Source organism: Ostrinia furnacalis, unplaced genomic scaffold (assembly GCF_004193835.3).
Source record: "Ostrinia furnacalis isolate ACB-3 unplaced genomic scaffold, ASM419383v2 OfSCF2392, whole genome shotgun sequence".
NCBI classification, from domain to species: domain Eukaryota; kingdom Metazoa; phylum Arthropoda; class Insecta; order Lepidoptera; family Crambidae; genus Ostrinia; species Ostrinia furnacalis.
Window position 1 is genome coordinate 514,135 of NW_021132631.1, and position 23,091 is coordinate 537,225.

The window sequence follows — 23,091 nt, forward strand, 5'->3', positions numbered from 1 at the left end:
CTAGCGGCCGCCCGCGACTTCGTTCGCGTGGACCTCATTTTACCCCTTAGTTCGAAAAATCTGTTGTTTGATATCATGTTGATAGATGGCGTTCCACGACTTCCCCCGCATGAATATTTACGAACGTCATAAACAGTAGGTTGTCCAGCGCTGTAGATGTTAACCAATGACGATAAATGGCGCTTTTTAGACATGTCTTATTCGTTTATTGAAATCTATTTGTCACATATCATCATTTATAGCCTATAATACTATGTTAATCTGGGTTGTAAACAATAATACTGTAAAGTTTCAACAAAATCCGTTCTTTTGTGTGAAAGAGTAACAGACATCATGACATCCAGACATCCAAACTTTCGCCTTTATAATATTAGTAGGATAGTAGGAAGGATAGCTAGATTAGTGGTACAAAAGTATGGTAGAGTTTATTTAACAAACTAGCTGACCCGGTGAACTTCATAGCGCCTTTAAAAAGTGGTCTTAAAGTTAGCTAAGAGTGGCGAAAAAGTTTTCAAGAGTTTGTTATATAGTGTTTATTTAACAAAATAGCACTCGGCGAACTTTGTACCGCCTTTAAAGTTTTCTTAAACGTATGTATTTATTGCCTATTTTCATCAGGGATGCTGTCTATTCAATGCGATCAATCAATCAAAATCTTTTCGCTTTATTAAAATTTGTATTGATGAAAATTTATAGAGTAACAGGATCTTTAACGTTAATTATATTATGTACTAGAAAAAGCTAAGAATAGAAGAAGAGTAACTTATTTGATAAAAAACAAAATAACAATCGATAAACAACATCTTTGCATTTGCCAAACTTGACCTTCACTGGTTGGATTTAAGCTGTAGATCTTGGCTACACAGTAGTTGCAGTAGTGAGAACAAGAGATGAGGAGATTGTGCCAAAAAGATCCCGCTGCACAAGAGTTTACCGCTTTTCGTCAAGATCATAGATATTTAACGAATATACATGTGCCTAATACACACACAAGCGGAGTCACGGGCTAAATACGAATAGTAAGGGCAATCCTCCAAACCGTCATCGACCAAAATAAGCCCGAACTTTCCATTACAAAGTGAATGCGATTCATTCACAAGTTGTCGATTGTGCGCCACAGCCTAAAGTATACAGCTGACTAAAGATACGTTCACATTCTTGCGTAGTCTTCGGGTCAATTAATAATAATAATAATAATAATAATAAATACTCTTTATTGTACACCACATAAAAAGAAATAGAAAGAANCCTAGTATAACCCATCTCTAGTCGCGCCCCATGACAGTTCACGCGACCGACGCGACGCGACGTTGTGACGTCACGCGGAAATTCAACGCATAGTAACTTCGTAATTACTTATTTGATTGACAAATAAAAAAATACGTGTTCAATAGTTTTTGATAAATGACAGACTAAGTTTTTTTTTTAGGAAAAACCTAATTTCCCCCACAGGGTAGAACTCCCGATAGACGATGCCCGAGGCAACCCGGTCATAGCAGAGTGAAGAAAGAAAAAACTTGTCCGACATAGTATAAATAAGACCTAAAATTTTTGTCACATAATTGCAGTCGTCTAGGATTTTTTTCTAGGCTATTTAGGCACACAATGGCTTATAAAACCAATTTCCCCTGGCCCTTAAAATAGGGTCCATGTTTCTTGGTTAAAAAAGAGTAAATTATTACGTCAATTAACTTATCAAAAAATACTCGACAAGTATTTTCCACTTTTTCAAAATAATGAAAATTTAAAGAGATAAAGTGCTCCAAAGTTCAAAAGAAGAGGCCCGTGACGTCAAGGAGTGCTTGAAGCTAGGACTTTGTGACGTCACGCGGAAATTCAACGCATCATAACTTCTTAATTACTTGTTTGTTCGTTTCAACCGAAAGACGTCCACTGCTGGACAAAGGCCTCTCCCAAAGATTTCCACGAAGACCGATCCTGCGCCGCTCGCATCCAGGCACCTCCCGCGACCTTCAACAGATCGTCGGTCCACCTAGTGGGAGGCCTGCCCACGCTACGTCTTCCGGCTCGTGGTCGCAACTCAAGAACTTTTCTGCCCCAGCTTGTTTGATTGAGAAATAAAAAAATACGTGTCCAATATTTTTTGATAAATGACAGCCTAAAAGTTTTTTTTTAGGAAAAGTCTTATTTATCATTTCTCCCACAGGGTAGAACTCCCCATAGACGATGCAAGAGGCAACCCGGTCATAGCAGAGGTAATACACCGCGGCAAGAAGAAAGAAGCCGTCATAGCGTGTGCTTTAGAAGCCTGCAGGATATTGGACAGGGCTGGTCTGCTGCGGCAGTCGAAGCATGGTGAGTGTTTTTTAGGGTTCCGTAGCCAAATGGCAAAAAACGGAACCCTTATAGATTCGTCATGTCTGTCTGTCCGTCCGTATGTCACAACCATTTTTTTCCGAAACTATAAGAGCTATTACTGTTGAAACTTGGTAGGTAGACGTATTCTGTGAACCGCATTAAGATTTTGATGCAAAAATGATAATAAATATTGGGGGCTCCCCATACTTAGAACTGAAACTCATTTTTTTTTTAAATTAAATACAAGTCTCTTCTCAAACTAAAGTTTAAACAAACAACTTGAAAAAATCGAACTGCCTAATGCGGTTCTCGAATCCACGACCTTCCGCTTGCCAGACTACTGCTCCTCCAACTGAGCTACTTTAGACAGTTCGATGTTTTCAGGTTGTTTATTTAATAACTGCTTAAGTTTTTATGATCTAATTTTTAGTGCTTCAAAAAAGGCGTTATGAGCAGGTCGTTAGTCTTCCGTTTGCAAGACCGCACACTTAATTTAGTTTCTAACGCAGTACTCGTAAGACAAGCACAAAACACCTTATTTGAAATAGCCCATCAGCATTCGACTTTTTATTATTATCTACTTTGACGTTAATTAGTGCCAAATATTGTTTTTTTTTAATGTATTTTTTACCTTCTAGAATCGCGCCGCCGCAAACAGCGCGATTGGAGCGCCGATGACTACTATGACTCCGATGAAGACACCTTCCTTGACCGCACTGGCAATGTTGAGAAGAAGCGGACGAAACGGATGCAGAGACTCGGCGCTTTGGAGAAGGAGGATGATAAGCCTCTCACTTATGACGACTTGGTGAGTCAATATGAACCAGGGGACAGATAAAGTGACCCAGGGGACAGGTAAAGTGACACCGGGGACTGGTAAAATGACCCAGGTCACAAGTAGTGCGATCCAGGGGACTAGCAGTCTAACTCAGGGAGAACAAATCAGTTTTTTTTTGGCAAAATTCTCCGCACTTAGGCAATTAGGGACGTAATATGAGGCAGGTATAGGGACCCACCGTTTCCAATGGAGACAGCGTTGGATGAATGGATGTTGAGAAGAAGCGGACGAAACGAATGCAGAGACTCGGCGCTTTGGAGAAGGAGGATGACAAGCCTCTCACTTATGACGACTTGGTGAGTCAATATGAACCAGGGGACAGATAAAGTGACCCAGGAGACGGGTAACGCGATCCAGGGGACAGGTAAAGCGACACAGGGGACAGTTAAGGTGACTCAGGGGACAGGTAGGGTAACCCAGGGGACAGGTAGGGTGACCCAGGGGACTGACTGTGCAAACCAGGCGAGAGCAGATCAGTTTTTTTGGCAAAATTCTCCGCACTTAGGCAATTAGGGACGTAATATGAGGCAGGTATAGGGACCCATCATTTCAAATAGAGACAGCGATTTCATCAACGACCGGTCTTGCGCTGCCCGCTCATAGGCGCTTCCCGCGACCTTAACTAGCCGTTGCTAAGATAATAGTGTCTCAATAAGATTTCTATAGCTATAATAATAACTTATAAGTTGACGACAACTATGACTCCGACGAAGACACCTTCCTTGACCGCACTGGCAATGTTGAGAAGAAGCGGACGAAACGGATGCAGAGACTCGGCGCTTTGGAGAAGGAGGATGATAAGCCTCTCACTTATGACGACTTGGTGAGTCAATACTCCTAAATAATGAGCCAAGGGACATGTAGAACGACTCAGAGAACATGCAGTACGAGGCAGGGGGCAGGTAAAGCGACACCAGGGACAGATAAAGTGACCCAGGGGACAGGTAAAATGACCCAGGGTACAGGTAACGCGACACAGGGTACAGGTAACGCGACCCAGGGGTACAGGTAAAGCGACCCAGGGTACAGGTAACGTGACCCTGGGGATAGATAGTGCGACCCAGGGGACTGGCAGTCTAGCCCAGGGCAGAGAAAACCAGGTTTTTTTAGACAATCTAGGATGAAATATAAGCCAGATAAGGAAGGATGTACAATTTCCAGAGGAGACAGCGACTCTTGTTGCTCTGTGTATAAATGAGCAGATATTTTTCGAATAAGATCATTACTTACCATCAGGTGAGATACAGGCCAAGAGCTTCCTCGTTGTGGATAAAAAAAAATGTTTTTTTTTGTATGTGTCATCCAGTCTATCATTTCCTTAAATGTCACTTTCTTTTTGGTACACCCTGTATATGTATACCTACCAATCTTTGAAAAGTGTTTCAATAAAATTCTAATTTCCAAAACTTTAATAACATGACATGACCACTTTGTTCTAGTTAAAACAAATAACCGAAATCGAGTCCAAGATATCTTTAGAAGAGAAGACGCTGGAACGCCTCCGTTCGGTCAGCAAGCCTCAACCGAAGGACGACGAAGATGAACTGGACGCGTTCATGAGTTCATTGAAGAGTCAAGGACAGAGCATGGCGCAGAAGGCTGACATATCCAACACGAAGGTAAGATATTGAAGTCATCAACAGGTCATTTAGTATTTATATACCTTGGTCCCTGAGCACAACACCCGCTCAGAAAGAAGCACTAACACAAAAGCTTCCTTATTATGGATGAGCTCCACATAATCCAACACCAAGGTAAATATCACCAGGTCATTTAGAGGCCCAGTTTTCCACACATTATTTCCACATCTCCACTCCGCATTTTTCGGTGGAAATGGAATAAGCAGAGCAGGGAATTTTTCTATAGAATTTGACAGCAATAGACTGACAGCTGACAGATACGCACAGCTCATACATTTCTTGTCTCCTCTCCGCTCCGCTTTGGTGGAAATGGACTGCCAAGTTCGCCACACATCTCCTCTAGTCTCCGCTCCGCTCCGAGGAAACTGGGTCTTAGACACCCCGCAAACTACAATCTCTAGAAGAGAAAATGCTAGAACGCCTCCGATCGGTCAGCAAGCCCCAACCGAAGGACGATGAAGATGAACTGGACGCGTTCATGAGTTCATTGAAGAGTCAAGGACAGAGCATGGCGCAGAAGGCTGACATATATCCAACACGAAGGTAAGATATTGAAGTCATCAACAGGTCACTTAGTCTCTATAGAAGGAGCACGACCCTCTCTAATTTACTAGGAGCAAATGGACAATTTCTCCCACACTCAGTGTTGCGAAGCGATTGTGTAAGGTTGTTCATGAATGGAAAATTAATACAATTGATCATCAATCGTTTACCTAAATTCGAAATTTTGACCATTCCATTAAGACCGAAAAGTGACCGGTCGTATAAAACCGTTTCATGGATTTGCGTTTTATTATCGAAAAACATTCGCTAAAACTCATTTTATTTAACAAATAATAAATGAAATTCATGTTCAAATGCAGTTTATGACATAATTTTTAAATTGTCACTATTAATATTTTTTACTAAATAACCTGTAAAAGTTAATTCTACAATTTCTGAAAAATCACCTAAAAGTAACCTTTTCATTGGTGTAACCTAAAAGTAACCAATGCAGTTCAAAAGTAACCTAAAAGGTTACAAAAGTAAACTTCTGGCAACACTGCCCACACTCGCGAAGTTTGAACAGTGTGCATATTTCGAATAGACTGATGCCCGTTTTCACCATCAACCCCTTATTTTTAAGTGACCCCTATAACAGGACAGACAAGGTAACACATAACAGGAATTTTGTTTACATAGGGGTTACTTAAAAATTAGGAATGATGGTGAAAACGGGCATGAGAGGTACAATGTAATATTATGAGAGATGCTGCTGACAGGGACTCCTTGAGACCACTCAAATCTTCAATTACTGACAAATAATATCGCATCTGTGCTCGTATTATACTCCAAAGCTTGTTTTTTTTTTAATATTTTTTTAAAATAAAAAATATCCGACAAAGATCATGCGTTCGCGTTAAATGTTTTATTTAGTTCTACGCGCTGTTTGTTATTATATCAACGTATCCATTTTTTTATTTACTTTTACGAGCTGTTTATTTTTTTTTATGGTCGGATGCCATAGGCACGGCAATTGATGTCAAACCAAACGGTAAAAGGTGTTTTTGTATTTCTAGATGCGAATCCAGAAACTCAAAGCGGAGTTGACCAAAACACAAAGGCTTGCTGAGTTGGCGAGACCGGCGCATCTCCCGCCGCTCGTGAAGAAGGACGAGACCAAGATGGCCGTCAAGATGGCCGCCAACTCCGTTGTCTATGGCAAGAGGTGGGCGCTGTTTTAATTATTATTTTCTTGACTATTAAGAAGGTTTTTAATATCGTGCGAATAGGGTATTTGACACCACCAATCAATTGACGTACTTTTTAAAACTGTCAAAACGACACTCTCCCATAGATTTTGTACGGCAATACTAGCATGTGACGTCACAATTCTATCAACTCAATGAAAATACTTTTTTCAATTATAATGCAACCAAAAATCGTAATTTACAGGTAATTAAAAATTAATTAAGTTTTTAAGACCAGAAACAAGTGTCTTTTTTAAAAAGTTGTTGTTTAGAATTATTGGCGAATGGTGTCAAATACCCAATTCCACCACACACGCGGGATTTCTTGCATGTCATTTTATGATTTTCATACAAGTATTTATTACGAGAGGAATACGCAGGGGGTGGGGGACGCGGGACAATCCCGCACGATATTAAAAACACCCTAATTTATGTTAAATCTTACTAATTTTATAAATGTGTGTTTTTTTTTTTATTATTTATTTATATTAGGGAAACAAACAATTTTGATATACAGACAAAAAATAGGACAGAAATCAGCAAAGTTTCCACAGTTAAAATTAATACAGAGTGCAGACTAAAAATTAATTAAATAGTAATAAATAAAGTGTGTGAAAATGAATGGATGTTTGTCACTCTTTCACACAAAAACTACTGAACGGATTTTGATGAAACTTTACAATATCATTGTTATACATCAGAATAGCATATAGACTGTAATTTGTAATGATATTTCTGTGAATAACTGAATTATGCAAAAGCTAGTTATTTATGTGTTTCCAAAATCGACTGATGTCATTCCAAAATTATTATTTTTTTAAATAAATACAAATAACCATATTTTGTTCCAGAATACGTTTAAAAGAAGACGCCGAAAGAAAACCAAAAGCCAAAAAGTCTTCCAAGCAAGAAGAAGAAGAATTCGTGGAAGAAATCGACTCAGACGAGGAATCCGAACAGAAACCAAACGAAATCCCTAAAGAAGAAACAGAGAGAATCAAAGAAGAAAATAGAATAGCTGATACAAAAGAAAGTGAAGTAACGAAAAATGAGAAGACAGAGAAAGAAAATACAAAAGAAAGAGAAGGGACAACGAAGAAAGTGTACGGACCTATGAGGCCGCCGGAAAATTATGTCATTCCAGAGAGTTATTTCGATCAGGAGTCGGATAGGGATTTGCCAGAGATCATGGAAGATGAAACGGCATAATATTAGGCTTTAGGTATTATAGGTGTAGCGCTTAACCGATTGAGTCCCAGACGGCATTAATTAATGTCATAACAATGAGGGCTATCGTTTTTATACTTAACAGTTGGCACCCCTGGCGATTGACAGGACCTTACTCTACAGTGGCGCCATCTGGATGAGTGCAAATGCGATAGTGCTCCTACCACTTTAGCGCTCACCAGTTGGTGCCACTGTCTTCGCTACTAGCAAGTGACAGGACCTTACTCTACAGTGGCGCTAACTGGTGAGCGCTAAAACGATAGCCCTCATTGATTTCTATTGTGTCTAGATTCGCGGAGCTTGAAGGATTAAGTCAGTCAGTGAGCTAAGGGAGCGGCACGGGAGGAGTTTTCTTATACGGGCACTTGTCAGAGTGGTCGTGGTTGCGCTGACAAGGTACATGCACAAAATATAACAGAAGGTAAACTCCATACTAAGCGCGCTCGAGCCACGCACACATAGACACCGCTCACGTACGCGTTATCAAGACTGTCTTGGACGAATGCGAGGCGCGATTGCGTTCGCTTGAGTGACGCTGCTTACGCGTTTGTAAAATTATTTTATTGTGCGAAAATGAGTGAACAACAAAAAAGGGGTATTGTAACATTTGTTAAGTAGACGGTTGCTTACACTCAACATTAAAAACTAAATTTTCGTTTTTTAAACTACCAGTTGCTTCCGGGAGGTATTTAAGTAAGGTATTTATTTGTATTTCAATAGTTCGTTTAACGTTGACAAATTAAAAGCCAACTCAATTAGGAATATCGAATTGTTTTAAAGAGGTTTTAGGAATTATTGGATAATAGTGTCAACCACTCAACTACATACTACTTCCTTCTCGTGTATTTGTTTGCAAACTATTAAAATAATAACGTACTAAACATAACTACATAATTATACTTGGATATCTATTATTGTCTTTCTTCCGTAGTATTAAGAGTAACATTTTTCTATCATAACGAAATAAACGCACACATGACAAGACAACTCTAGCGCGACGGCCGAGCGTGCGAGCGAGCGAGGTATGCAAAGTGGGGTACATACATGAGTTTACCTTCTGTTATATTTTGTGGTACATGGTAGGGTGATGTCACCTCCGAGGGTAGCTCTCCTGGCGATGTGCTTCCATTTCTAACGGTTAGAGACGTCGCGAGTACGCTGGACCATGGTTAACTCAGTGGCCTTTGTGATGGCGTCTACGGGAGGAGTAACATTGACATAATTATTAGTCATAATTTCTGACGTAATTTCAGAGGATACATTATTATTAACTGAAGTCTCACTGAACGTTTGACCTCTCAAAAATACCCTCCCGTACCGTTCCTATACCTCTAATAGATACCTATAATTAGATCGAATTTGTTCAAAAAAAAAAATAGGCTGTTGTGCTGTATAAAGGTCCTCAATGAGACAAGTTTGATATTTCTCAATAATGGAGATTTTGTTTGCTAAAAACAACGTCATGTTGTTATTAAACACAAACAATAGTTGGAAGTGTCACAGTGACTGTGAGTGCGGTGATAGATGTAAGCAATAAATTATTGTAAGAAATGTCGTTGTTTTATTTATTTGAAGTCCACTAAAGTGAAATCTATATGCCAGAAAAAACGGCCGAAATGAATCATTGCACCAGCGCAGCATCGCGTCGACGCTATCGGTCTAAATAGCTGGTAGGTACTACAAAATAAGTTAAAAATACTCGTATTTATTTTAACACAAAACTTTTCATTAAAGACCGCGCTTTTACTTTTACCACTCTCTCTCATCTGTGCTTTTGCTGGAATACCGCGCGGAAACAGGATATGAACACATTCCATTTTACATTAAAGAACTTGTGATAAGATAAAATTCTGGTTGAAATCGTAGAATGAAACGCATGTTATAAGTGTGTTCCTAACAGCAACTTTATATTTTTTTTATTATCGTTGCTTGTACAATTTTAAAAATCCATAGTATTTTCCACGAGAATTTAACGTGCCAATAGAATTCCACTAAAAAAAAAGAACACGCCTGACGATTGACGTTTCCAAATTCCGCTACTTTTCACACAAAATGCGTTTCTTGTGTTCAATGAAATCATTCTCATAAAATATTTTTAAGGAAAGATCTGTATTTACAAATTACTTTAAAAAGTCCAGCAATAAGTATTATACGTTTTTAATGACCTCTGTAATCGAATAAATTCTTAAATAAATTGAGGCTCTTATTATTAACTGGAACAACCGCGTGAAACAGATCTCAGTCCTGTAAAAGATGGCCTCTCTGTTGAATGTTTTGTTGCGAAAATCCTCGAATTTTGGGCAAACTAAGGCCCTTTTACTGAATTTACCAGCAGTTAATAATGTGAAGTGAGTGTAGTTTGCTTAAATGAATAATTTTGTGCCTTTAAATCAGTGCTTTATTGATTAAACAATTATGTAATAATTTGAGGTTACCTGGATGTATTTTTCTTACATTTTATTTTTGTATTTTTACTGCAAATATTGTAATACACACTTAAATATACTATTCAAATAATCATAGATAATTACAATATTCTATCGTATACTTAGATTTCGCTATAGAAAGAAAGGACAAATATTTATTTTAAACTAAGATTTTCATCACAATCAAAAAGATATAAAATGAAGCAAACCTAAATAAATAAATTAAAGTTCACTTAACTACTCAAATACAGACGAATCCTCTTTGATGTTTGAATATTCAATTCATTTTAAATAGTATATCAAATGATTGGGTCTTTCGAATGACTTATTTAAATTATAGTAACAATATGTTGCAAAACAAAACAGTTAAATGAAATGGCGCCTTCACTAAACGCTTGCATGTTATTTATGAAATAACTAGCTAATTAAAGACTAGAGGTAGTAGTAATGTAAGTGACATAGAGACATGTTAATACACATCGTATGACCTAATTTATCTCCTCCCAGCTCCCAAAGGAAAGCGCATCGATGGATGCCAGACACGGACTACATAAAGCAGTTCGAGGGACCGGTGATGTTCCCCGATGAGGTCACTGCGTTGATGAAGCATCCACCGTACAACAGTAAGAATGCTTATTTTCTAGCTAATAATAATTGTAAACAAAAACCTGGCCAGATAAAGCCAAGCTCCTATGGGAAAGTTAAAACTGTCATTGTGGGGTTTGTAATAGACGGGGTTTGTCTATTTGCCTCTGATAGATATGTCTCTGCCGGGTTCCCTACGTTTTATCGAAAGTCGTTTCATCGAAGGTCGTTTCATCGAAGCCGTTTCATCGATTGGTCATAATCTCGAACGTACGAAATATCGAATGCCGTATCATCGAATGGTCACATTATCGAATGGTCGATTCATCGAATATCTTAGCGTCGAAAGGTTGTATATTAAAGAGTTACCTACTTACTAATAAAGTTAGTAATTCGCTGAACACTTGTTTAAAGTGACGTTTAATATGGAAATGTCACTTTAAACTACTGTTCAACGAGTGTGTAACTTTTTAATAGTAAGGGAGTTAATCATGACATCGATATAAAAAAATATAAAGTGAAAATAGCTATTGAATAACACAATAGCGTTCGGCCACGACGGCCACCAGACCTGGCTGTATGATGCACTCACGCCTTTACCTAGTGCCTTAGTACAAGCTAAATTGAAGGGTACAGGGGCAAAACAAGAAATGTCACAAAAACAAAAAGTTACGTAATGAACATTTAAATTTTTTATAGTTTAAAATATTCTTATGTGTCACTTCACTTAAAATTATAAACTACTAATATAAATACATATTATGACTATTACTTGTTTTTACGCTTTTTGTATAACAAGAAATGTCACAAAAACAAAAAGTTACGTAATGAACATTTAAATTTTTTATAGTTTAAAATATTCTTATGTGTCACTTCACTTAAAATTATAAACTACTAATATAAATACATATGACTATTACTTGTTTTTACGCTTTTTGTATAATAAAAAATACGCGGGAAATCGAAAATATTGCCATCAAAAATATACTTTTGAATTTTAGGGATATTCCTTGTTTTGCCCCTGTACCCTTCAATTTTGAAAACATCCATTACGGCGAAATCCAACTTTGACGTTCTAAATTTAAATCACTTTACCGCCCTTTTACTATTTTGGTGGTTTGAAAACGCATTTTCTTGATACTTAACTTAATACTTCTTAACCACATGTCATTAAACTTGATAGTTGGATATTTTATGTTACGGAAAAAAATCTGGGTTTAAACTAACTTAGGCTGAGTTGCACCACCTAACTTTGACCGTATCTATGACGATAACCGGTGTTTTATGTAGGTATAGAGTTTGATACATTTTTGACGTTTGTCACAGTTAAAGTAAGATGGTACAAGTCAGCCTAACGTCACCTTCCATATTGCCATATTTGAATAAACAACCTTTCGACACTAAGGCTGGGTTGCACCATCTTACTTTAACTTTGACAAACGTCAAAAATGAGTCAAATTCCATACAAAAACCACCGGTTATCGTCAAAGTTACGGTTAAAATTAGGTGGTGCAACTCAGCCTAAGAAATTCGATGATTCGACCATTCGATAATGTGACCATTCGATGATACGGCATTCGATATTTCGTACGTTCGAGATTATGACCAATCGATGAAACGGCTTCGATGAAACGACCTTCGATGAAACGACTTTCGATAAAACGTAGGGAACCCGTCTCTGCCTATGAAGTAAAGGGAGTGACATCTGCATTAAAATTAATAATAATACATTAGAGTCAGTATGCATTTTCAAACAACATTATAGTTAATTCAAACAAACAACATTATTCTCAGCACTTGCCATATGTTTGTCTCAAAGCGCTGGTAGGGCCCAAAAGATAAGGAGACATGTAAAGTGCCCCATAAGGGCTACCTTTTCTTTTTTTATTATTTTCTATAATAATATTTTGACGTTCATAAGTGCCACTTGTGGTCTAAACTGAATAAATACTTTTGATTTTTGATTTTGAATCTGTTGCAGTCTAGTACTAGGTGTAAGACAGATAGATACTTTATTGTACATCACACAAAATAAGGAAAGAAAGAAATACACTAGAGATTGCTATGAAACAATCTCTTCCAGACAACCTTAGGAAGGAGCGCTAAAGAGAACCATTTTCATGTTTTCATTCTAACACTACCACCTATTTAAAAAAAATTGAGGTTGTCAACAGGAAGGTTCCTGTTGGATTTTTAAAATTACCTCATGCTTAATTATTATTATGTTTGTACGCTTTGGAGCTCACGGGTCAAAAGTGGCCCGGTCCTTTATAAGGCTTGCGTGGGGATACAGATCCAACACTTAGAGGCCGTTTTAAGCGCAAAATAATCGACAAAAGTGAAAGTGGTGCACATGCTGGATCTAGTCTCCTGTGGCGACACCACTACAAACTAGTGACCAACAGATGGCGCTGTTACTACTTCACTATGGCACACTCCGCCGCTCATACAAACCTGCATCGCGGTGACGGAGTTTTAGATCCTGCCAAGTATATATAGACAAACCAAGATGGTGTAAACTGGACCTTGGTCCCCGAGCACAACACCCGCTCGGAAGGAAGCACTAACATCTAGCTTCCTTATTGTGGTTGAGCATCATATCCCACACTCCGACTATATCATGGGATGTAATTATTATTATTATAGCTTTATATTCCACATTTTTACAGTTTCATTCAATTAATCTGTATCTCTTGTTTGTGGCCCCTTTGGGTAAAAGCCTCCTCCATCTTTTTCCACCTTTCCCTGTTGCTGGCTATGTGCAATTTTTCCCTGCCTTGTTTGTTATGTCATCGGCCCATCTTTTCTTCGGCCGTCCTACGTTTCTTTTGCCTTTTGGGCCTTGCCATTTTGTTGTTTGATAGGTCCACCTCTTATCTTTATATCTTGCCAAATGTCCTGCCCAGTTCCACTTCTGTTTTAGGTTAAATTTAAGAGCATCTGATAAGCATGCACAGTGCCGTAACTAGCCTTTTATGCGCCCGGTGCGAGCTTTCAAAACTGCGCCCTTGAAAAATGCTTGGTCTGGTCATTTCTGCGCCCCTCCAGGGTCTGCGCCCTGTGCCTGGGCATCGCTGGCACCGCCCTAGTTACGGCACTGAGCATGCATAATTACAACAAGCATTTGTCCGTCAGGCATCATCCCGCCAGCAGAGAAGCACGTCCGCAACATGATCCTGAACTTCGGGCCGCAGCACCCGGCCGCCCACGGCGTGTTGCGACTTGTCCTGGAGCTGGACGGTGAGGTGAGATTCTATTCAACTACAAGCTTTCATTATTTTCACATGTCTGGTGTCTGTCGTCAAATCTTGCAACTTAAAATATAGTTCCAAAATACTGAACTGTCCTATCGATGACATTGACAGCGGGGCGCCACCGTCAATACCGAATCGCTGGTTCCGATTTTTGCCATGTTGGAAACCATAAAGTTGAACGATGGTAGCGCCCCCCTGTCATTGAGTTTGGCGGGACAGTTCAGCGTGGGTCATCTATAGACATGTTGACACCAACAATCAATTGACTTACTTTTAAAAACTGTTAAAACGTGACTCTCCCATAGATTTTGTATGGGACTACAAGCATGTGACGTCACTATTTAGTGAACTCAAATAAACTACTTTTTTCAATTACAATGCGACCAAAAATCGTAATTTACTGGTAATTTAAAATTAATTAAGTTTTTAAGACCAAAATGAAGTGTCTTTTTAGAAAAGTTGTGATTTCGAGTTATTGGAGAATGGTGTCAAATTGTCCATTGACCCACTCCCCGGTTCTTTATCTCAGACAAGCCTTTGCCCGAGGATCAATTTTGATTTAAACAGTCTTTTATTGTGTCCATGTGCATGGTGCACAGCCCCCTTTGCATGCCCCCATAACATGGCATATCAATGGCCCTCCCTGAAAAAGAACAGATATCCCAATGATTGTGCCACGGCTTTGTCCGTCTCATTACTCCTATGTGAAGCTTTCATTTATGAGCTGTCATTAATACGCGATTTTTTCTGTAGATTTTGTATGGCAAAGATGATAACATCACCAGTTTGCAATTGACTATTCATTGACATTAATTGAATTGTACAGCAAATTCAAAACTAACTTGATTTTTGAACTAACTAACCACATTGAAGTGTTGTGAAAAAGTTGATCATGGAATCTATTTTAACCAACAGACTGTCCGAGCAGCCGACCCTCACATCGGTCTCCTCCACCGAGGAACTGAAAAACTCATCGAGTACAAGACCTACACCCAAGCGCTGCCTTACTTCGACCGGCTGGACTACGTCTCCATGATGTGCAACGAGCAGTGCTACAGCCTGGCAGTTGAGAAGCTACTGAATATCGATATTCCGCTGCGAGCTAAGTACATCAGAAGTGAGTATCTATCATCATCATCATTTCAGCCACAGGACGTCCATCCACTGCTGAAAAGAGGTTGGTAGCATTAAGCAGGTATAGTCTGGTCGCCGAGCACGTAGAATTTCGTCCAATGACCCCAAGCTGCCCACCTTATCGCTCGCGCGTAATTATATTGCTGTCGCGACTGTGCGACGGGCGCCCGCAGTGAGTGTGCGAGCGCGACAGCAACATAATTACGCGCGAGCGATAAGGATGGGTAGCTTGCGGTCATTGGACGAAATTCTACGTGCTCGCAGACCAGACTATACCTACTTAATGCTACCAACCTCTTTTCAGCAGTGGATGGACGTCCTGTGGCTGAAATGATCTGCGAGCACGTAGAATTTCGTCCGCATTGGACGAAATTCTACGTGCTCGCAGACCAGACTATAGTAGAGTTGATAGATCTGAGCTACACCCAAGCGCTGCCTTACTTCGATATTCCGCTGCGAGCTAAGTACATCAGAAGTGAGTATCTTTTATTGTAGTATGGGCTTGCTCCTAATAAAAATCTTTCAGGGGTGCAAATAAGGTCTAGGGTGGAGCAACCATGGAAAAGATGCCTGTTCACTCGTACCTTCAATACCTGAGGGTTCGTGAATACAGAGGCTAGCAGGGAATTCTAAGGAGCACCCTAGCAGTGCGCATTATAAAAGAAGTATCAAAGTGCTTAGGGCTTGAGGTGTATAAAAATGATATGTGTAAATTGACCCCATTTAAAAAATTGTTGGTCTGACCTAGGAGATATTATGTCATGAAATCCATTTCTAGGCTTAATTTGCTTATACCATCTCAAGAACTTTATTCCTTGGGGGAGTCCTTTGTCCTAAATGCTGAAACAAACGAACGTAAGAATATCGCAATAAAATAAGAATATCTAATAAAAATTTTGTGTCAGTGTTTGTAAAAAAAGTCCCCCGAAACAGCTTGTTGACAGACCGAAATTTTGTGTGTATAAAGTTGTCTGAGAATAGGATGTACACTGTTTTTCAGGTCTATTCCACTTTGATCACCTGGCTTTGATCACCCAGGTGATCATAGTGGACTCCAAGCGACAATTTGGTGTCCTTTGATCACCCATGGATAAGATGAACTGGGTGATCAAAGTGGACTCCAGTTTTATTCATATTTTAGTTTCAAATTGTCGCTTGAAGTCCACTTTGATCACCTGGGTGATTAAAGCCAGGTGATCAAAGTGGAATAGACCGTTTTTCATACCCCTAAATGCAAAACAACGTTTGGGTCAGCTAGTTTAATATAATATCTTTTTCCCAGCTCTGTTCGGCGAAATAACCCGCATCCTCAACCACATAATGGCGGTTGGTACGCACGCGCTCGACGTCGGAGCCCTAACGCCCTTCTTCTGGCTGTTCGAGGAGAGAGAGAAGATGATGGAATTCTACGAGAGAGTCAGCGGCGCTAGGATGCATGCTGCTTACATCCGCCCCGGAGGAGTGTCATTGGTAAGCCTTTAAAGCATATAAACCTTCTTCTAGCTGTTTCAAGAGAGAGGGAGAGAGAGAAGTTTGTGGTGACATCTATCAACTCCCGGAGGAGTGTCATTGGTAAGCCTTTAAAGCATATAAACCTTCTTCTAGCTGTTTCAAGAGAGAGAGAGAGACAGAGAAGATTGTGGTGACATCTATCTACTCCTGAGGAGTGTCATTGGTAAGCCTTTAAAGCATATAAACCTCCTTTAGCTGTTTCAAGAGAGAGGGAGAGAGAGAAGTTTGTGGTGACATTATATCAACTCCCGGAGGAGTGTCATTGGTAAGCCTTTAAAGCATATAAACCTTCTTCTAGCTGTTTCAAGAGAGAGGGAGAGAGAGAAGTTTGTGGTGACATATATCAACTCCCGGAGGAGTGTCATTGGTAAGCCTTTAAAGCATCTAACCCTTCTATAGTCTGGTCGCCGAGCACGTAGAATTTTGTCCAATGACCCCAAGCTACCCATCCTTATCGCTCGCGCGTAATTATATTGCTGTCGCGACTGTGCGACGGGCGCCCGCAGTGAGTGTGCGAGCGCGACAGCAACATAATTACCCGCGAGCGATAAGGATGGATAGCTTGGGGTCATTGGACAAAATTCTACGTGTTCACAGACCGGGCTTTAGTTGTTTGAAGAGAGAGAGAGAGAGAGAGAGAAGCATCTAAACCTTCTTCTGGTTGTTCGAAGAGAGGGAGAGAAGACGCGCTACTACAGACTAGTGATAGTCTTCACCAACAGATGGCGCTAACACATTACTATGGTACGAGCCACCGCACCTACTAACCTGCATCGCGGTGACAGAGTTTTTTGCCCTGACAAGTATAATAGGAAATCCGAGATGGTATCAACTGGACCATGGTCCCCGAGCACTACACAAGCTTGGAAGGAAGCTTCATCAATTCATCATATCGCACATAATGATGGAGTTTTCTATGAGAGAGTCTAGGATACACGGTAAGTCTTCAAACCATCTCCTTGATGTTGAGAGCCCTAAACTCCCTTCTTCTGGCTGTTCGAGGAGAGAGAGAAGATGATGGAGTTCTATGAGAGAGTCAGCGGCGCTAGAATGCACGCGGCTTACATCCGCCCTGGAGGAGTGTCATTGGTAAGCCTTTAAAGCATATAAACCTTCTTCTAGCTGTTTCACGAGAAAGGGAGAGAGAGAAGTTTGTGGTGACATATATCAACTCCCGGAGGAGTATCATTGGTAAGCCTTTAAAGCATATAAACCTTCTTCTAGCTGTTTCAAGAGAGAGGGAGAGAGAGAAGTTTGTGGTGATATCTATCTACTCCTGAGGAGTGTCGCTGGTAAGACTTCCAAGCATCTAAACCTTCTAAAGCAGTGAGTGTGCGAGCGCGACAGCAACATATTTACGCGCGAGCGATAAGGATGGGTAGCTTAGGGTCATTGGACAAAATTCTACGTGCTCGCAGACCAGACTATAGCTGTTTCAAGAGAGAGAGAGAGAGAGAAGCATTTAAACCTTCTTCTGGCTGTTTGAAGAGAGAAGACTGGTGACATCTATTGACGCGCTACGACAGACTAGTGGTAATCTTAACCAATAGATGGCGCTGACACACACATTACTATAGTACGAATCACTGATGAAACACTGCTATTGTGGTGAAAAAAACACTTATAGCCTGACCAGGAACATAAAAACCCTGGCATAGAGGCGCGTCAATTGCATTTGATAGTGCAACACTGAGTACAGTCGTACCTGTATTAAATTAATAGGCTAACTTTATGTATCAGGATTCAGGATTATGGGCTAATTTAATATTTTCATAAAGTAACAAAAAATATTATAAAACAGGTAAACTGGTTTAAATAAATTAAATGAAACCATCGATCGAGCAAGTAGGATTTTATTATTATTCATCAATAATCAAATTCTAAACTTTCATATTCAACTACAATGTCTGCTCATGAACGCTTCAAACTCGGTACTTCTTTCCCAATTCCATAAAATTCAACACTTACAAAGTGACAAAAAACTTTAAAATAGGTGGTTGAAACAAACCACAGCTAATTTTCATAGTTGACTGTACTATACGACAAACATGTCAGTCAATTTGACAACCTTTGTCGGAAACATAATTCAATGAAAATATTGTCCGAACCCTTAGTACTTCTCTTCGACAAATACTTTAACACATTGTGAACCACTTTTATTTCACGACTATAAAAAGATTTAGCAATTTAATTCACAAAATCAATTGCGCACATTTAAAATAAAGTTTGTTTACACTTTGACAGCAATAGACTGACATGCAAGGTGACATGACAATGAAGTTTTTAGTTATTGTTGCCATTAAAAGAAATTAGTACCATTAGATTTCCGCAACATGGCGAGGGTTTTTATGTTCCTGGTCAGGCTATACATGTACCAACTTAAAGTAGATTATACATAACAAAATTCTATAATTGTTTTTTTTTTAAGCTGCTAAGATATTTATTCTCAAGCAACCAAATAAATGTTCTATCAATTTTCTATCCCCAGGACATGCCACTAGGCCTGATGGACGACATCTACGAGTTCTCCAGCAAGTTCGGCGAGCGACTCGACGAGGTCGAAGACGTCCTTACAACTAACCGCATCTGGGTGCAGAGGACCAAGGATATTGGAGTGGTCACCGCGCAGGACGCGCTTAACTACGGTTTCAGGTAGTTATTGATAACTAGACATGCCATATGTACGTTCTGTGTTTCACTAGACACTTTATATGTCGCTAGACAAGTTATTTGTGCCACTATACATGCCATAGGTATTGCTAGACACGCCCTGTATAACGGTAGACATTATATGTACCATTAGACACGATCTATGTAGCTATTTACCACTGCACACGGTCCATGTACCACTAAACAAACTTTGACAGACTAGACACTGTATACTATATCACTAGACATGCTCTATATACCACCAACCGCATCTGGATGCAGCGGACCAAGGATATCGGCGTATTAATTATGGTTTTAGGTATGTTAAACACTTCCATGTTACATTAAATACGTTCTGTGTATCACTAGACAATGTACTATTTCTCTAGATATACTTTATGCCATCACGCATTCATTTTGTACCACTAGACAAGCTGTGTACCACCAGACACGCTCTATGTATCACTAGACAAGTTATGTGTACCACTAGACACGCCCTATGTAACGGTAGACACACTATATGCACCACCAACCGCATCTGGGTGCAGCGGACCAAGGATATAGGCGTGGTCACCGCGCAGGACGCGCTTAACTATGGTTTCAGGTAAGAAGTAGTGCAATAAATAAATAAATAAATAAATCCTTTATTTAACAAAGATTACTACCTACTTATTATTACTAGTATACTAGTAACAAAAAACACAATTTAAGTTTGAAAAGCTACCTATGCCATAGTAAACACAAAAAAAAGGAAAAAACAAATAATATGTCAAATAAGAATGTCTTTACTTTATATGTGAGAGTGTATTATTTGTATTTATAAAACACTTTATTTATCACAACACACGTTCTCTGTATCACCTGTGTGCCACACGAGTCTGTTACCACTAGACACACAGTGTACAGCTAGACACGCTGTGTATGTGTTAATAGACATGTTTTTATGTCCTTTTGTACCACTAGGTACCTCTAGATACATTGTGTGTACCATTAGACACGTTCCATGTAATAATATACACGTTTTGTGTACCATGGGACACGCTATAGGATAGGTTTTATGCCACTAACCTATCAACAAAACCAAGCACTATATTTTTAACTGAGATGATCTTTTTATCGTTTAGGGTTGTCAATTTAAGATTGTTTTAATAATAGTAATGTTTTGTTCCAGCGGCGTGATGCTCCGCGGCTCCGGCATCAAGTGGGACCTGCGCAAGACGCAGCCCTATGACGCCTACCACCTCGTCGAGTTTGATGTGCCTATTGGAACACACGGCGACTGCTACGACAGGTAGGAGACTTGGCTTCGACTTGTACAGTCACGGAATGAAAAGGTTCGTCAGTTTTCAAATTGATTCCTTTAAAGAATCGCGAGCACATATTACCTTTTGAAACTAAGTTATAGAATAATCTCGAGTTAGAGAAAATAATCTTTAACTGTTCGTCAGTAAAGTTCAAAATTATTCAGATCAAAGTTGTTTGACGATTTAACTTGTCAAGAAGATTATTATGATTGATAAACTAAAACCTTCTTGTTGGTTCAACCTGCCATTATCTATTAAATTAAAAAAAACTACATTTTGTAACATTGCACTGACGGGGTAGAAAAATAAACAAGCAAAACCTTATTCGTTAGCAAACGTCATATTTATTTAAATGTTAGCACCACTGTTTCTTGCACTGTTATGTTGGCAGGTTTGACTCTTACAATACCTAGTGCAAGCGAAAACCGACACTAAGGTGACGAACCTTTTCATTCCGCGACTGTACAAGTCATCCATCTTACCAACTCTGTCTTCACTTCTGATCTATCAAGCTAAAAGCCGTAACTTGTATAGTTCTTGCAACTCACGAAGGCGAGTGAGCTTTACTTGTGTATGTACGTACATGCACATAACGATAATGTCTATGAAAACTGTTGAACAACGAACAGTAGCGAGCCACCACACGTGTAAACCTCACTCGCCTTCGTGAATTGCAACAACTACAATCTATTTACTATCTAATCAGAAACTCTGACACAAATTGTAATATGTCTAGCCATAAACGGCTTATCCATATCCTCGTAGCGCCCACGGATTTTTTGGATCGTCTTTAACTACGACCCGACCGTCCTTCTTATAGGACTTATAGTTATAGTCCTATCAGCCCAAGATTTTGAGTTGAAATTCGTATGTGTTAGAGTTACCGGTTTGAAGTGAAACTTTCAGGGTATAATTATGATTATATTAGCATGTGTTTTTAAATTCAATTATTTGTCTACCTTTTGTTCTTTACAAAGGCCATCGGGCCACAAATTCTAGATTAAAAGGTAGTATTAAGTGATGTAAAATTAAATAATACAAAAAATTAGTAGTGTAAAGAGTATTAAATTAATAATAATAATAAATACAATAAATATTTTTGAACAATTTCACACATAACGCTATCTAGCCCCATAGTAAGCAATTAATATGCTTGTGTTATGGGTGCTCGCTTAACGGATATACTACATTATATACGTTTTAAATACATACATATTATACTAGTAACACCCAGACCCATCACAGAAATTAAAATTCATCATTTCAATTTCTGCCCGGCTGGGAATCGAACCCGGGACCTCTCGGCATAGTAGTCCCTTTTAGAACTACTACACCAAACGGCCGACAAATAATTAATTAATTAAATTAATTATTAGTGAAAGATAAGTTGCATTTTTATATTAGTAATATTCCATAAACCAATATAACACAAAGCCACAAACTAAAAATATTATGATATTTTTAGTACTAGCTTCGACCCAACCGCCTTCACAAAGTACATATTATTTCAAACCAAGATTTCGCAGAATTTCTGCCCTAAAAATGCAAAGTAATTATCTCTATTTAAGTAATACCTATTCGTTAGCAACTTTTTGCATAAAAACATACTCGACAACCACGGATTATCATAAAAAAATGCGATTTACTAACTACGTGTTAGTGAGCCGTCCATACCGCCGGCCATTTTTCAAAAAATCCCATCTGTCAATTGTGACAGCCAATGGTAGCATACCGGAAACTGTTCCCTAATATTTCGTTCAGAAATCGAATTAAATTATTTCTTTAAGCCGCGAAATTTCAAAAATCTAGACAAAGTTTAATAATATGGCCTTCTGAAAGGCGCATGGGCGGTAATTGAAAGTTAGTTGAAAAAAGTTCTGGGCTGTAGTCGCCATGTTTATTTTGGGTTATCAAAAGGCGCGTGGGCGCTACGAGGATATAACCAGAAACCCTATCCTACCTATTTACCCAGTAGCCATGAACTGTCTTTTATGATCCATGTAATCAATTCCTGAACGGATATTGATGAAATTTGACAGTATTATTGTTTACTTTATACATTGAATCAGAATAACTTAATAAGCTATAATTTATATCGACATTACAACATTAAGGCTGGGTTGCACCATCTTACTTTAACTTTAACAAACGTCAAAAGTCTGTCAAACGCTGATAGCACAGAATAATAATAAGAAGTACTACGTACAGAAGTTTTACTTCGCGAAGGTATTTAAAAAAATGTATGCTCAATGTCATTAACAATATGGTGTAATTTAGCCTGTCTCAAGAGTCAAGCACCATTTTGTTGACAAACGTCAGTGATAGGCACTGCGCCGAAGCTATAGGGNGTACCTTGCTACGTTATCAGGGGAAGGGTTTTTAAAATCTAAGCTATTTTGAAGACACCACTGCGACCATCTATTCCATATTGGGGTGTATGTTTTTAGCGTCGAAGATCTCCAACACGTCGAAA

General features: G+C 39.1%; 2 protein-coding genes across 2 annotated transcripts; both read left to right on the top strand.

Moving 5' to 3' along the window:
* The first annotated feature begins 1,472 nt into the window (after positions 1–1,472).
* LOC114355348 (kanadaptin-like) lies at positions 1,473–7,832 on the top strand. The gene is made up of 6 exons (XM_028308147.1): positions 1,473–1,489; positions 2,168–2,316; positions 2,958–3,127; positions 4,597–4,776; positions 6,357–6,505; positions 7,379–7,832. Exons 1-6 carry the CDS (start codon positions 1,473–1,475, stop codon positions 7,734–7,736), a joined length of 1,023 nt encoding a protein of 340 aa, XP_028163948.1. The 3' UTR covers positions 7,737–7,832.
* A 2,144-nt stretch (positions 7,833–9,976) lies between these two features.
* ND-49 (NADH dehydrogenase (ubiquinone) 49 kDa subunit) lies at positions 9,977–20,609 on the top strand. Its single transcript, XM_028308134.1, has 7 exons — positions 9,977–10,102; positions 10,688–10,803; positions 13,901–14,010; positions 14,935–15,136; positions 16,436–16,623; positions 19,154–19,317; positions 20,486–20,609. The coding sequence occupies exons 1-7, from the start codon at positions 10,008–10,010 to the stop codon at positions 20,607–20,609; spliced, it is 999 nt and encodes a 332-aa protein (XP_028163935.1). The 5' UTR covers positions 9,977–10,007.
* Positions 20,610–23,091: the final 2,482 nt, after the last annotated feature.

What these genes read in the sequence shown, in the direction of transcription:
- LOC114355348 (XM_028308147.1), top strand. An exon ending in CTGACATATCCAACACGAAG is followed by an intron (nt 4,777 to 6,356) that starts GTAAGATATTGA and finishes TTGTATTTCTAG; the next exon opens with ATGCGAATCCAGAAACTCAA. An exon ending in TCCGTTGTCTATGGCAAGAG is followed by an intron (nt 6,506 to 7,378) that starts GTGGGCGCTGTT and finishes ATTTTGTTCCAG; the next exon opens with AATACGTTTAAAAGAAGACG.
- ND-49 (XM_028308134.1), top strand. Translation starts at nt 10,008, where the DNA reads ATGGCCTCTCTGTTGAATGTTTTGTTGCGAAAATCCTCGAATTTTGGG. An exon ending in GAAGCATCCACCGTACAACA is followed by an intron (nt 10,804 to 13,900) that starts GTAAGAATGCTT and finishes TTTGTCCGTCAG; the next exon opens with GCATCATCCCGCCAGCAGAG. An exon ending in GCGCTTAACTACGGTTTCAG is followed by an intron (nt 19,318 to 20,485) that starts GTAGTTATTGAT and finishes GTTTTGTTCCAG; the next exon opens with CGGCGTGATGCTCCGCGGCT.